At 38.6% G+C, this 16,978-nt stretch overlaps 1 protein-coding gene across 3 annotated transcripts in view; it reads left to right on the forward strand.

Moving 5' to 3' along the window:
- Positions 1 to 3,552: 3,552 nt before the first annotated feature.
- LOC121417094 (nuclear pore glycoprotein p62-like) overlaps positions 3,553 to 16,978 on the forward strand; it is a 21,982-nt gene continuing 8,556 nt past the window's right edge. The window contains exons 1-6 of one of the 3 annotated variants that reach the window (XM_041610665.1): positions 3,553 to 3,621; positions 9,148 to 9,298; positions 13,448 to 13,603; positions 14,062 to 14,157; positions 14,895 to 15,107; positions 15,932 to 16,057. In XM_041610665.1, coding sequence (XP_041466599.1) covers positions 9,190 to 9,298; positions 13,448 to 13,603; positions 14,062 to 14,157; positions 14,895 to 15,107; positions 15,932 to 16,057 — 700 coding nt within the window. In that variant the 5' untranslated portion in view covers positions 3,553 to 3,621; positions 9,148 to 9,189. Of the gene's footprint in view, positions 3,636 to 9,147; positions 9,299 to 13,447; positions 13,604 to 14,061; positions 14,158 to 14,894; positions 15,108 to 15,931; positions 16,058 to 16,978 lie in introns of all 3 variants that reach the window. The other 2 variants (XM_041610664.1, XM_041610666.1) reach the window with 2 other exon arrangements.

The following is a 16,978-nucleotide window of genomic DNA, read 5'->3' on the forward strand; positions in this document are numbered from 1 at the left end:
TATAAATATACACATTATGCAAGATAAGATATTGCTATTTGCAGACAAACTAAATTTTGCAAGGATGATAATGAAAAAAAATCAGGTCAAGCCGGTAAATTATAGTGTTAATATATTTGTCTTGGATGTTTTCTACGAAAATCAAATAGTGATATCAGAATTTCATCAAGAATTTCTTTCCGGCAGTTATCGAAAGAAGATAATAAATTTCTAAGTTGGAAACGGACTGCTCCAAAATGATCTTGTCTTGCATGAACGGTATTTAGGAACGAAATTAATAAAATGATCAGATATTTTTATGATGGATAAGAATTTATTTTTGATAATGAGGCATTGCTTTTGTAGACATGAACACTATAAAAGGACACATTTTAAACTAACGTAATTTGTTTGCGAAACGTGTTTTAATATATAGTATTTTAATATATATGTGACGGCAGGTATAAATGACGCATGACACAGTCATTTAAAAGTTTATGTGGTATTTATTTTTGAGGGTAGATCAACCCTTGAAAGAAACAAAACAAGAAAGAAATGATGAGTACATATATATCATTTTTTTTACATCACCAGCACAAACAATAATGAGTCATTGCATTCTTAAACAATTCAAACCTCAATGTGTTTAAGATTACTAAGGTGTCAACCAATTAAATGTTATGATTATTCTTCAACTAAACTGGCATGATACATTAAATTAGTCACCTAGTTTTTACCAGGTTCAATTGAAATGCTGTATAGCATTAACATAATTAGAAACATCTTATATTCCTCATAATCTTTCAACATACATTGTCCAATAATACAAAACATGATGTACAGTATCTAATTTTATACATTACATAAACAAGAAAATTATCACGATCAATTACCACAAAATATTAATACTATATATTTTGTTATAAATTGTCTTTAAATTATATAACATTAACTCACCCCTCTTGAGTTCTCAAGGAGGACAAATCTACATGCAGATTGAAAGTCACCTACATAGCAATAGCATCATCAACGAATCGAGGGTTAGACCACTGTAAATACAAATATTCATAACATCTTTAATAAAGTCTTGAATTGTACAAAAGAAACAAATTATTTTATACTTATGTGTACTTTCCACACAATCATTCTGTTTACAGTACAGTATCAGAAAAATAAATCCTGACAGGTGCAATTCATGTTCAATATACCAAAATAATACATAAATGCCATCAAATAATTCCAAATACCTATCCATCCAAATTCATAAAACAGAGAGGATTCACTTATAAATTCCTTGTGCTACATTCATAGCATATACATATCACAGCAATCAAGTACTTTCTATTTATATTATAAATCTCACAAAAAATGCATCACAATAAATGTTTAAAACAATCATTGACATATGAGAAACTCACCCCAGCATATACAGCTTTTTGACAGTGTGAAGACAAATCAAACCACCTTCATGACCTTCAAATATAGATCATCAAAAAGTAACTCAAATCTTGACCTTCCCAAAGCAAGAGGGTGGTCAGTCTCTTTCCCTCTCATTTGGTCATGTGTCAAGCAAGCTGTCTAGAAAGCTGTCCCAAGATCACCCTCACTGACCCATGGTCAAGGAGGACTTCCCTGAAGGGATCTCCTCAGAAGTATTTAGATTGAAAGGGATGAATTCAATACAATGTTTCCAGGGACAATACATAATGCTTCAATGCATTCAGAGACCTTCTCAACAGATCAGTTTTACATACACATAGAAAACATCAAAATACACATAGAAAATCTCTCTCTCTTGTACATATATTTTTCTGACCTGTTACATATATTTTCTATAAATTTTCACAATAATCTTTTCCTCAGGGCGAACCGTCCCCTTTGAATTACCATTTTTATGAAGTTAATGAGGTCAAGCTTTTTACTTATTTTTAAGATTTTAAAAAGCAAATCTTAACTGTTCGCTTTGACTTGATGTGATACACTTGTAAATTTCCAACTCATTTATGTTCTGCGTAGACTTCCATCATTTTCTTTCAGGCTGATGCATGGATACATTAATGCAAGAGTCAGTCAAAAAAGTAAGGGGCCAGACATGGCGTAAATAGCTCATTTTCTAAAAAGCTGCGAGAACCTAGAGCAAGCAAATTAAAAATTACTAGAAGACTGTACTTTTGTAAAAGATTTTGACATATTATTTAGAAAATTGTATCATATTTCACATTTCCCCCTTCCCTTTTCACTCTTTTCTACGTCGTTAAACTTTTTGGAGGGTATGGCCTCCACAGGGACAAAGACCCTATAATACCGTCCAGTTCAACAAAATGAAATAGGGATTATATTTCGCCCAAAAATGAACAAAAAAAGGAGGGGAAGTTCAACCTGAAAAATTAATAAAATAATGCAAATACAAATCTCAGAAAATAGTGAAAATATTGGCGAAGGTTTTTTTTTAGGAAACTCCACTCGAAGATTAAGTAAGTTATTAAAATTCTAAGTTTTTGATCTGTGGCATCATGGATGTGCACTGCTCCATATGTCATGTAATATAAAATGCATAAATTTCAATTTCTTGATGGTTCATGATAACTAACTAAAAAAAAGTCTTACAGAAGCTGGTTTGGAATAATTTGTCTGTTTATGTATTAAAGTAGCAAGGCACTGGGAACGATTTTTTTTACTGGGGCAACTGATGCAAATTTGAAAAGAAGAAGAAGATAAAATGAAGGGTTTCACCACAAACTAGAGATGAAATTAGTGCCGAGAAATTTTTAAAGCCCCCCAAAATAGGCTTTAATCAAAAAGGATGTAAAATAATCCGGAAATTTTTTTAAAAGCCCCCCCCCCCAAAAAAAAAGAGAGAAATGTTTAGTACACAATAAAGTACGTTTTGGTTTATTTCTTCAATTATTACACATCCGAATAACTAGGGGTGCTGCAGTAGCGTAAGCAGGGGGCGATTACAGGGGTTCAAACCACCCCACATTAAATTTGTTGGTACCACCCCGGCCCCCCCCCCTAAGTATTGGTTTGCTTGTCAATTTTATTTTTTTAGGTATGAAACGAAGTAAAATTGGTGGTGATGACCTTTTTTTTTTTTGCTTCTCGATTCTTTTTTGGAGTAGGAAACAACCCATAATTGGTGGTGAAGGCTTTTTTGGGGGGGATGTCAATATTGCATTCATCTTGAATCCCCCCCTTAAAAAAATTCCTGCGTACGCTACTGCTTTGGGTGCTGGATATGTAGAATATTACATTCAACGCCCCCAAGGAAATTTTACTGGGGACTTTAGCATCCAAAGCTGCAAAGTAGGCCTACAATAAACACCATTTTCATTTTTTTCTTTTTTTTTCTTTATTATATTTCATTGATCTACTGGGCCGGGAAGCCATAGCGATAAAATTTTTATCTCTAAATGGGAAGTTGATTTCATAAGACGTCACGAATAAATAAAAAAATCTCATAATTCAGTGATTTTTTTACATTTTTTGATCGATTTCCCTAACTTTCACCACTTTTTTTTAATTGCTTTTCTGTTATGGTTATCGTCTTCCCCTCTTAGTTTTACAACAAGCAAACTCAAGAGGGCGACGGAACCAGAAAATAGCGCCTTATGAGAAAACTGAATGATCATTGGATAAAGTGTAAGTTGATAAAAGTAAGCTTAAATTTTATATTTGTACGTTTTATTATCTCTGCTTTGTATACCAACAGCAGCAGCTATCTATATAATCTCTGTTTGATAATTAACGTTAGGTATTCGTCGAAGGATTGACATTATTTACAATCGAAAAATTCCCGTTCTAATTTATGTAGTCCCATCCTATCATATTTGTGTAGGGGCTAGGCCTGTGCAGATCTATTCAATTGCGTGTTACGAAAAGTGAGTCCAGGCAAGCGGGTATGAGTTAAAATATTGACTGCTAGCCAAGTCCTCTAAACTAAGGTCTGATTTCTTCTTCTTTAAATTAATTAACAATGAAGATGTGTGTGCTGCTGCATCGCGAGCATTGGCCGTGGGTTTTTTTTTGGCAGTGTATACAGCCACACGCGTGTGTCTTTACCATCCAGCCACACGCGTGTGGTTATATCCAGAACACCTATCTGTGGATACCGCCACACGCCGCCAGTAATAACAGTAAAACACGTGTGTAGGTCTGACCGTCTATATCACGATCAAAATAACCTCATTTCTTCATTAAATTCTTACATTCTAAACCCTGGCCCCTTTGATATCCTTAGATCATTTCAATTTCATTCTCACCGTCTTCTCTCCTTGCTTTTCTTGTCTTGTTACAAACGGTCGTCTGTTTAACAGCAAATTCTCTTTTTCTACTTGTGTCGATTCTGGCTTCCTTCGCGGTACGGTGGCAGACCCATACAGCGTTAGCGCAGCGCAGTAGACATACACAGTTTGGGTTACGTTTACGTTTGGTACGAATAATTTTCGTACCAAGCGTTAAGCATGCACGAATCCCGAGTTTCGTACGTACGCACGTACACGCACATAGCCTAGAGTCAGTAGAGAATCGACACAAGTAGAAAAAGTGTGGAAATTTGCTATTTAACAGGCGGCCTTTTGTAACGACAAGAAAAGCAAGGAAAGAAGACGGTGAGAATGAAATTGAAACGATTTAAAGAAATCAGAGTGGTTTAGAATGTAAGAATTTAATGAAGAAATGAGGTTATTTTGATCGTGATATAGACGGTCAGACCTACATACGCGTTTTACTGTTATTACTGGTGGCGTGTGGTGGTATCCACAAATAGGTGTTCTGGATATAACCACACGCGTGTGGCTGGATGGTAAAGACACACGCGTGTGGCTGTATACACTGCCTTTTTTTTTTGCCTTGCTGCACCGGCCAGCTGTGTGTGCGCGCGGCTTTGCTGCAACAAGTGAAGTGAAGTGGCATCGCTTCTGTCTGGCCTAGCCAGGAGGCTTCTAGAGAGTAAAAATCATTTACTGACATAAGGTTACTCTCAACGAAGCCAGGTCTTCCTTTCTATCTATTTGCGTGTACCACCGAAAGCCTGAAACTTTCGCCCCCGGGATTTCTACTTAATACTTTCTTTCTAAAAGATCATCTAGCCCTAAATCATGTACATGGTCATGGGTAGACAGGAATAACCGTCGTTTCTGGGGATTTATTCAACAATTTCTGACATTTTACTACAATCCCCATTCATCATGTATTGGTGAGTGAGCCAACACAGTTCAGCGGAACAACCAAAATACAGAGACTGAAGGTTTTGGTCTAGTACATGTAGGCCTACATGGGATACAACTTTATTTCCGACATTTCTACACTATGGATTTTATTTTTAAACAAGTATTCATAAAAAAAATGAGAAAAGGGTCATGAAAAGACGGAAGAGACTTGCCCGATGTTTACGCCGCCATCTTGTTTTCTATTGTTCTTCACGTACGATACAGACGCTTGCGTCGCGTAACGTTGGGGGAGAACAATAGGAAACAAGATGGCGGCGTAACGCTAAGCAATCGCTGTTTCCAAAGCTGCCCGCTCAAGTTACCAATATTTGGTATCAAAATGTAGATAATAAAAAAATGCTCACAATCATTTCATTTAGAAAGTGGGGGTAGTAATTGTTATCAAAATAGAGGGGTGGCGTCTCAACGTGTATTATTATTATTATTATTTTGGCATCACCTGTGCCTGGGAGGAGAAAAGCGAACTGAATCACTATGACCCGCAGGTCTCCTCCCGATATAACTGATTGGGGGGAATGCAGGTGGACCACTACACCGGGGTTTCCCCCTACTCTTATACGAATAGTGTAGTGGGTTCTTAACGTGCAAAGGTAGTGACTCTCCTCTACACGGGGCCTCCATTTAACGTCCTATCCGAGGGACGGAGTGTTTTCCATTGTAACATAGCCTGCATCTATGAAAAATGGGAGAGACGTTTACACACAACAACCCAGCTGAGTCAATGGACTTTTGTGTGCGCACCCAGCTTGTTCTGGCATTGTTTGCACCTTCGTGATCGGTTGCTATGCATAAGTTACTTTAGCGAGTGAAAATCCCCGGATGTCCGACCTCAAGATCCTTAGCTCTGATAGCAATAGCAAAACCCAGGTTGTCCGGATAATGCAGAGAGAATGAGATGTCTGGTAGAAAAAGTCCTCCTTGCTGTTGATCCGACTTCCAAAGTGATGATGAGATCCCTTGGCTGGCCTGAGTATGTAGCATTGTTGAATTGTGCATCCAAGCATGGATGAATGCACAGGGCTTGGGGGTTTGGGTCTATTGTTAGTGTGGAAACAGCCTCTAACCCGTAGTATACTCTATGCTGACTCTATGCTGTAACCAAGGAGGTAGTTGCTCCAACTCATCCCACAATACTACATATAGGGAGAAGTTGCGCGTGCCACGGGCTGTGGTACATTTTACCACACTCCCCCCCCCCACCGACTTTAGGACATCATGACCGGTACTTCCCTTATTTTTGAACCGTCGCCGTCCGGCCATATGTCTTATATCTTATGTACACATGTGGATTTCAGCAGTCCTCATTGAAAGGAGGGAACGATAAATGTTAATACACTGTCGCTCTCAAAGGTTTGTAAGAAACTGTCTGGAGTTGCAAGGGTTAGTGGATGAACATGCCATTTAGTTGGTATATTTATATGCCCAAATTTATTTCAAATAAAAACAACTATCCAACTTCTCAGGTAAAAGGTCAAGGGGAAACTAATCGATGTGACTTTTGGGTACAAGTATTTTAATCAAACGCTGCCACGTGATAACTTGATGCTATTACCGAGACTACAAAGGAATTTCTAAAGTTTTGCAAAAATATATTAATATCGAAATGGACTGCCAGAAGAGCGAAGGTCAAGCTTTACGCGGGTAAGGGATCAAGAGAATACGTGACTGCATATTTATTGAAATGCCTGGGAAGACTTACTTTCTGCTTCCATGCAAATGCGTCATGTACAGATGTTTCTTGCTGCAAAAGTATTGCAATAGGTCAGAGACTGACCGGTTTTCAAAAATCTGCAATGTAGTACGAGATTGAAGTCTGAGGCACAAGTCACAGCTGTGTCTAAACTCTAATTCTGTACTAGATTGTCTGCAACTGATTGCACTGCCAGACTTGCCTTCCCTGCAAGTTCTAGACTTTACTTTCCCTGCAAGTTGTAGCCAAGCAACTGGGTATGCTACAACAATTGTTGCAAGTCTTATTCCCATCGTTATTGGAACTTGACTTCCAAGAGGAAGTCCCGGGAGATGATCTCCTATTCCAAAGATGAACACATTTTCAATTGTAAAGCAGTAGACCAATGTAATTATTAGGGAGAATAACTTTGGTGATGTGTTATCACCCCCACAAGATCTAGAAACCTTTACTCCTGTAAGTGTAAAGTCCATGAAAAATATTGTCATCTTTAATAATTCCAATATTGAATGCTTCACAAGGTTCCATAAATAGCATTTACGATGATTTTCCACAAAGTTCAGCACTGTAAAACAACAAAGATATCCTTCGAGTTTCCATGACAACCTGCCCTGAACTCGACAATCTATAACAGACATCCAAATCTATGGTATCTTCAAAATTTCCATGTCTTGAAAACTAATCACTGTCACCTCATTCAACCCAGACACTCTTGTTACCCAGTGTCATACTTAGGATTTTTTACAGGGGGTGGGGGGGGGTTCAAAACCGTCCGCCAAAAAATTTGGCAAGCCAAAAAAAAAAAAAAAAAACCTTTCTTCAATCACAAATAAAGGGTATTGTACCAGAATAGAAAAGTGACAAGCCAAAAAAAAAAAAAGCTCAGGGGGCAATAAAGGTCTTCAAGCTCGTCAGGGGGGCAAAAAAGGTCTTTCAAGCTCGTCGGGGGGGGGGGGGCAGGGATACATCCTTTGCATGGGTTGTAACTCGTCAGGGTAGCAGACTGCCCCCCCCCCATGTAGGTACATGTATGCTAGTGTGTTACACCATCCATTTCATCCCTGATGGCAAGGGACTGCTTTTTGTCCTGAGAGAGTAGATCATGGATGTACTCATTATAAATTTCGAGATGTATCACCTTGGGCATGACCTCCATGTTCTGTTTCATTTGAAAGAGCTGCTGAATGACTCTAGAAATTCTTTAAAATTCAAAATGTCCATGCTTGAGTTTGTCTTGAACACTACATTACATGTACCTCCCCCCCCCCCCCCCTCCTGTTGCATGCTGTTTTTTGCAACGACCAACACTTAACAGTGTTCAAGATCCCTTAAACTATTATCAATCTCCTTTTCATTATTGGAACTAACTGTAACATTTCCTTTAAACTGTCAATCAAAGGAAAAACTTTAAAATAAAGCGAAACAACATACCGTAACATCTCTTCATAAGCTTATAAAACCTTCCAATGATCAACAAATCGTATATACTGAGATATATTATAACATTCAAGCACCCACTGTGACTTGATACTCTTTCAAGAATATTAATCTTGTTCTATTTTCCTAAATTAATATTCAATTCAATTCAATTTGAAATTCATTTAATATTTTTTAAATAATTCTATATTCTCAGCAAACCTACATGAATAAAAAAAACGGTATAACTATTTACTGTATGTAAACATCCTCACTAGCATAAAAAATATGAATATGTGTACCATTCTGCATTTAACTTCAGCTTTCCTTTAACACAACCAGACAGACCTAACATAGACCACTAATGTAAGGAGAACAATTTAGCACTCTTCATATGGTCCGAAATGCAAATGCATAATCTAACCCTTTTCCGACAATTCTATAAAAAGTACAAGTATTCTCGCTTGCAAAATAAAAGAAATTAAGTATTATTAGAAATGAGCATATTTTTTAAACACCTCCCAAAATGCAAAATTGTTCTTCCACTTTGGCATATTTAGTTTCGCTAAGGTATTCGATTAGTAATGAATTGTAAATGTTCATTTCCTTAAAATACATGAATCATCAAGAATATTTTATGCAACACTACTGTACAATGAAGATAGGCCACTGACGAATATATTAAAAAAAATCTCAATCATGAATAACACCATTAAATGCGCATTAGCAATGATTATTTTTATTAATAATAACAAATGTATATTTGTTTTTGTTTTGGTTTATTCTGCAGCGTACATTGATATTTCTGTCTCTCACTTGTTTTCTTTGCAGAATTATTACTTGAAGTTTCGTAATTGAGTGAACTTTATCACAATGTTCGGAAAGCAGACGACGGCTGGGGGATCAACTGGAACCCCCAGTCTCTTTGGGACCACAGCCCCTACAGCCGGAGGGTTTTCCTTTGGTGGAGCACCAGCGGCAGGTAATAATTGGGTTTTTTTCCATAGGGGATTTTCACATGGTCCATGTACACTATAGGCTCTTGTGCCAAAGGCCCATTTTCTGAAGTCAGTTTTAACTTAGACCATGGTCTAACTCTGTGCTAAAATTATGGGAAGCCAAAAGTGTAAACATTTTTATTAAGCTGTATATTTCTTATGTTTACTGTGCTCTTTCCTGATTCATGGATGGTGAAGACAATCATCATTATTTACTTCCTATACAATTATGAATGATTTGAGAACCAAATGGGCTGAAATTAAAACCTCTACTAATAGTGATTTGTGTAACAATTGGCTATCCATACTTAAACCATAACTGTAAACCTAAGTTAATAAGTTAACCCGGACTTCAGAATACGGGCCATAGTGTTTTAATAGTCTCTATACATACAGTACCTTAGAGAAAGAAAGTGTACTGTTTGAGTAATACCACAGCCCCTTCTGATAGAGGCTTCTTGTTTCATATGTCGGTGGCAGGAAATATTTAGTGTTTTTTTTTTCTTACAAAGAGGAATGTCCCCTTGTGAGATCCATCTACATCTATATGCTTCTGTGCTGTAGTGCTAGTCTTAATATACCTTTTAGAAAATATAGCATGGATTTGGGCAGAGGGGCGGAACATCGGGCTCATGCAATGAAAGTGGAGAAGCACCTATTGTTTGGCAGACAAAGATGCCCTTCCATTTTCTATGTCTGAGCCTTTTAGGTGTCATGCCGCCTCTGGATTCGGGGGTCATACTTATGATAGCCATATGATTATGAGCAGTATACAGAAATATCAAAATGTTGCATTATGGTTAAACATTTATTCCTTTCCTCTTTTGAAATCACCCCCTTTTTTTTCTCTCTCTCTTTATTTTATTAACTTTGTTTTATTATTCTCTTCATATTCTATTTTTCCTTCAACCCTGAACTTCCTTTTGTTTATCTTTCCTTTTTGTCTCACCTGCGAAGCAAAGTGAGACTATAGGCGCCGCTTTTCCGACGGCGGGGGCGGCGGCGGTGGCGGCGGCGGCGTCAACATCAAATCTTAACCTGAGGTTAAGTTTTTGAAATGACGTCATAACTTAGAAAGTATATGGACCTAGTTAACTCATTGAGTGCTTCGTGCATGCTACGTATCCTACTATAACATGCCACACTCGTGCTCGCACGCCTACTATTGATTGCTTTGTGCTTGCATTGTTTCCTACCCTCGCCTGCTTCGTGCATGACTGCGCACATTCGGAATAACAATCATTGTTACGCCGTTTTGCATTGTATTGCGCATCGCATGCACGCCGTAATTAGCACTATTGTGTGCAGTGTGAACTCTGCTTTCTGACAGATAAACTTACTCACGCGGTTTACATTCGACTTTTTCGAGTATTTCTACATTTTTTACAAGATATGGCTCCGCCTCTGAGAGAGAAGAGACCTAGGTTTTGATCCATACAAAACACTCCACAAAATGGAACTACTTGATACAACTCATATTTTAGCGGTAAAGATAATAACCAATCCACATAATGAGGACATCATTATAAGGGGTATGAAATTTCCTACAACTTTACTACACAATATTTTGTGGATAAACTAATCGTTAGAGAGTTACAAGCAATTGTAATCATGACTCTTGGAAGGAGTGAATACGACTCGCGATCCCAAAATCAATGTGGCACAGGGAGGTTTTGTGGCTGGCACAGGGGATTAGCATAGGATTAGCACTGTGGCATTGGCTTAGTACTGTGCGTGGCATGTTAAGAGTTAATAAAACTTGGCCATAAGATTAATCAAGTATTACTGAACATCCTATCAGAGTTTCATGTCACATGACCAAGGTCAAAGGTCATTTAGGGTCAATGAACTTAGACCATGTTGGAGGAATCAACATCGAAATCTTAACCTGAGGTTAAGTTTTTGAAATGTCATCATAACTTAGAAAATATATGGACCTAGTTCATGAAACTTGGACATAAGGTTAATCAAGTATCACTGAACATCCTGCATGAGTTTCACGTCACATGACCAAGGTCAAAGGTCATTTAGGGTCAATGAACTTTGGCCGAATTGGGGATATCTGTTGAATTCCCATCATAACTTTGAAAATATATGGACCTAGTTCATGAAACTTGGACATAAGGTTAATCAAGTATCACTGAACATCCTGCATGAGTTTCACGTCACATGACCAAGGTCAAAGGTCATTTAGGGTCAATGAACTTTGGCCGAATTGGGGATATCTGTTGAATTCCCATCATAACTTTGAAAGTTTATGGATCTGATTCATGAAACTTGGACATAATAGTAATCAAGTATCACAGAACATCCTGTGCGCGTTTCAGGTCTCATGATTAAGGTCAAAGGTCAATGAACTTTGGCCGAATCGGGGGTATCTGTTGAATTACCATCATAACTTTGAAAGTTTGTTGGTCTAGTTCATTAAACTTGGACATTAGAGTAATCAAGTATCACTGAACATCCTGTTCGAGTTTCAGGTCACATGATCAAGGTCAAAGGTCATTTAGGGTCAATGAACTTTGGCCGAATTGGGGATATCTGTTGAATTCCCATCATAACTTTGAAAATATATGGACCTAGTTCATGAAACTTGGACATAAGGTTAATCAAGTATCACTGAACATCCTGCATGAGTTTCACGTCACATGACCAAGGTCAAAGGTCATTTAGGGTCAATGAACTTTGGCCGAATTGGGGATATCTGTTGAATTCCCATCATAACTTTGAAAGTTTATGGATCTGATTCATGAAACTTGGACATAATAGTAATCAAGTATCACAGAACATCCTGTGCGCGTTTCAGGTCTCATGATTAAGGTCAAAGGTCAATGAACTTTGGCCGAATCGGGGGTATCTGTTGAATTACCATCATAACTTTGAAAGTTTGTTGGTCTAGTTCATTAAACTTGGACATTAGAGTAATCAAGTATCACTGAACATCCTGTTCGAGTTTCAGGTCACATGATCAAGGTCAAAGGTCATGTAAGTTTAATGAACTTTGGCCATGTTGGGGTTTTTTGTTGAATAACCATCATATCTCTGTAAGTTTATTTGTCTAGTTCATAAAAAAGGGAAATAAGAGTAACCATGTATCACTGAACATCTTGTGCGAGTTAGAGTAGTATTCAAAGTGAGCACTGCTGCTATATTGAACCGCGTGATGCAGGTGAGACGGCCAGAGGCATTCCACTTGTTTCTCCTTTATTCTTCTTTCCTGCCTTTCCTTGATCTAGTTCAACATAGATGGGGACATTGCTTGCGAGTGTGGGGAGGATCAGATGATGCAACAACCTTCTGGTTTACCCCCCCCCCCCCCCTCCTACCAGAGCCATGCACTGCCAAAGATCTGGAGTCATTTAACCCCAAAGCCAGATCTTCTTCCACTGGACAGGTCTTATGTAGTGACCCAGAAGAAGAAGACCCTTTTTACCATTCTTGCCCATGTTGGTATAATAATGATAATAATAATAATAGCCAATTTTTATAAAGCGCTTTTCCCAGAATGGCCCAAAGCGCGTTACAGCATATTATTACCCCGGTCATTGGATTCATTTCAATCAAGCACGAAAAGTGCACAATTTCCACTCCCTGGGGAGCATTCCTTGCATTCATCGCAGCCACATTATGGCGCTGGCAAAATCAAACATACAATATCTTTCGCATCCTACCGGGTACCCATTTAGCACCTGGGTCGAGAGTGGCAAAGTGTGGATTAACGCCTTGCCAAAGGACGCTAGACCGCGGTGGGATTCGAACACACGACCCTCTGTTTACAAGGCGAGAGTCAGAACCACTACACCACGGCTCTTCCACTCTTCCTATTCCTCCTTTTATTCCTTATTCAGTTTTGTCCTTATTTCTACACTTCCTCCTTCTCTTTTCCTCTTCTCGATCCTCCTCTTCAATTTCATCACCTCTCAATATGCATCTTTCTTTCTTGTAGATATCAAAGCTTGTCTTAAATGGCTATAGACACATGACTGGAACATGTTCTTAGGTGCCAAGTTAGTTACGTAGGGATATATCAGATAGCACAAGAAATGATCACCAGTCTTGTGTAAGCTCATTCATAACATGTTTTTTAAACAGCCATTTATAATGTCCTCCATTTATCATTCTCTTGTTTAAAGGGACGGCAGCACCCAGCGGAGGGTTTTCGTTTGGCCAGACACCAACCAGCAAGCCTGCCGCAGCTCCAGGGGGCTTCAGCTTTGGCTCCACCCCCTCCCAGCCAGCCCAGCCACAGGCGACATCGTCTTTCTCCTTTGGAAACAATGCAACAGCAGGTATGAAAGGTGGCCTATCCCAGATGCAGAGATGTCACTTAGTAGGATTTCAAGGGGAAAGTGACGCTAAATAGGATCCCCCCCCAGTAAATTGGATTTTTGAAACTTTGAATGAAGATTTTTGGTATGTTTTTCCAAATTGTAGAGAAAAATAAGATTGTAGACTGCCAGAGCTGCTCCACTCGCAATTCTTTTATCTTGAGTCGAAGGCCACGGACATAGATGCTGTTTGATTGGCCGCAAAGCCTGTCTCATTTACCTGTTGTGTCCTGTTTCATATTTTGTTCTTATATGGAAATGTTCCCTATAGAAAATTGGTCTTGTATACCCTGTACTGTCTTCATTATGTATGTTTATTTCTGTGCATGGTTTGTTTGCTTTTTGGGTTTTTATTTCCTTTTCTTTTTTTTTTATTTGCATGTTTTTTTTTTCTTTCCTTGATTTGCTTGCATGTGAAGCACCCGCAACAAAGCCTGCTGCTTCAGGATTTCAATTCGGTGGGACTGCTCCAGCATCCGCACCATCTCAGCAACCAGCCACTGGATTTTCATTAGGTAGCTAGCAGCTAACACTGTATAACACAAGAGGGCGACTTTGCCGTCACAACAGCCCAAATAGCCCATGGAATTCCCTAAATTGAATACTTACATGTATAGAGCAAGCATCTTGTTTTTAGTCATTCTAAGATCTGCAACAAAAAATAACGCATTTTTCGGATACGTCAAACAAAGAGAGGCTTATTCATGAATTTGATAAATTTAGTCACTAATTTAAAATGGACTGCCTTTAGGGGGTCCATGGTACCCAGTTTTAAGACTTTAGAACATGTGACTCCAACTCTTCATAGCCTCCATTGGCTTCCAATAAAAGCCTGAATTTTGTTTAAAGTCTTTGATTGCATTTTTAATGCTTAGCACCTACTTTATCAGAAGTCTAAATGTAGTCTAAGTGTAGATCAAAACGATCTACACTTTACAGTTGTGTACAGCATAATTACCCTGGCTTTAGCAGAGCTGGGGACCATTTCATCAACATTTATGAACCAACATGTTATCAGGGGCCATTTCACAATGGACTTGCATCTGTTGTAGCTGTGCCATAACGGCTTCTCCCATGGTAACAGGGCTCAGCAGCCAATCGTAATCAAGGTTGCCATGGTAGTTCGCCATAATGGCAAAGTAACAACAGTTGTAAGTCCTTTATGAAACAGACCCCTGATCTGACTACTTTCCTTGATTTTGATCTTTTTTCTGTTCTTACTTTTCCCTCCCTCATCTTTCTTTCTTGATAGGGGGCGGGGCCGCTGGAGGTTTCAAATTTGGGGAAACCCCCAAACAGCCAACAGCTCCCCCAGCCCCTACAGCTACAGCTGGGGGAAGTTTCTCCTTCGGTGCCACCCCCTCTGGAACCAGTGCAGCTGCTCCTGTTGCATCAGCCGCCCCTAATGTTGCAAAGCCTGGGTTCTCACTGGGAGGGCTGTCGGCTCCAGGAATAGCCTCTACAGGTATGTCAGTGGTACAAGCCATGTGTAATTCAAGCAATTATTTGTAGCAATATACCATTTCTTGTGTGTCTGTTCTTATTGCAGGTTATTCATGTTGAGTAATGTAATTCTGGCTGAGCAATTTCAATTCAGATTCATAGTTCAACTTATTTATTTATCTTCCATCTTTAAAAAAAGCATACATGTTATAATATAACATGATACTGATGTGGAACATACCAATATGAAAATGGAGGGATGCCCTCAATGAGCACCATACAATATGAAATTAACATTGACATAATAAAACAAATAATGCATTAAAAAAGATATATACAACCCTGTTAGAACACACACAGTTGAGGGAAAGAAAAGAGAAAGAAATCGCAGTTCTATATTTGACTGTTCAACAAGTCTTCTATTTCATTGTTTGATATCATTGTACTATTACATGCATACATGAAATCAGAATTTCTGCTTATATCAAGGTCAGAATCCTGTTATTATTAATATAGATACTATTTATGGCCATATACTGTGAAAAATTTGTAATCAGTTTAAAATAAAAATTGCTATGCCAAAAAATTTGCTATTAGCCAATCAAATGCCATATCACCATGGGCCCGTTGCAGAAAGAGTTGTGATCAAACGCGACTAAAAATATTTGCGCAACTTGATTTTCACCCGATGAGGCACCTGTATTTGGGACTTGGGCTTGATATTTTGACTTGTGTTTTAACGCAACTCTTTCTGCAAAGGGCCGCTTGTGTAGCTTTTACCAGTCAACCTGATACCATCATCATCACCGTGTAATGCTCCCCTATTTGTACAATCCCTTCTTCCAGCTGCCACAACTCAACTCAGTCAGACGGCCACTTCCACTCCTGCATCGGGGGGTTTAGCTGGTGGTCTTGGCGGAGGGATCAAACTAGGAGGATTTGGAGCCCCAGCATCGACAGCACAAAGCACAGGTACATGTAAATCTGTTAATTTTGTTTTAACTTGTGCAAGTATTGGGGTCTGTTTCATAAAGTATTATACAACTCACACAAAGATTCTTGTAATTTGATTGGTTGAAAGTCATTCAATATTTGATCCATTTTGTACTGCATGCAAATTATTACTTTCATTGCACGGCGACCGTGCATTTTTTACTTTTCCATTGCATGGTTGATCTCTCTCATTCAGTGTATAAGCATGTGTGTGTGTACGTACATTTTGTATGTGTGTGTGTTTGCACGCATCAACAAAAAGGCTGACTGTACGCACTCAGATTCATGAATCAAAGTGCGTCACAAAAAACAAAAACATTTAACTGCTTTCATACACCCAGAATATAATATTTCCAGAGAAAATGAATTGTCAGACAAAGACAAAATATGTCTTAATTCCATCTGTTTTTTTTTCTCCTCTATTGTGAAACAACAAAATCTAGAAATTTGTTTTATAAATGAAATGATGCATGTCTTCATTCGTCCATTATGCGACCTATCCACTCTCATTGAAGCTGTGTTCACTCCATTGCACTCAGCCTAATTGCTTTGTGCCATAGATTGAACAGAGCCTCAACTCGCGTGAGGATAGATCGCCTAATGAACTCATGTGCCTGCATCATTTGTATACTAACAACTGGGCTCCGTAACACAAAGATTAGCGACCAATCGCTAAATGAACTGACCAATCAATATCAACATTATACGCGCATTTGGTTTAAAATACTGACCATGGACCAATCAGTGCGGTTCTTTCATATTTGCAATCCATCGCAAACCTTCGTGTTACGGAGCCCTGGTGCAACAATTTCAACTTACCATTATGACAGTTACCATGGTAATCAAGGCTGCCATAGTACTTGCCATAATGAAAGAGTTGAGCAGCTATTATGTACCCCA

The sequence above is a fragment of the Lytechinus variegatus genome, chromosome 6 (assembly GCF_018143015.1).
Source record: "Lytechinus variegatus isolate NC3 chromosome 6, Lvar_3.0, whole genome shotgun sequence".
NCBI classification, from domain to species: domain Eukaryota; kingdom Metazoa; phylum Echinodermata; class Echinoidea; order Temnopleuroida; family Toxopneustidae; genus Lytechinus; species Lytechinus variegatus.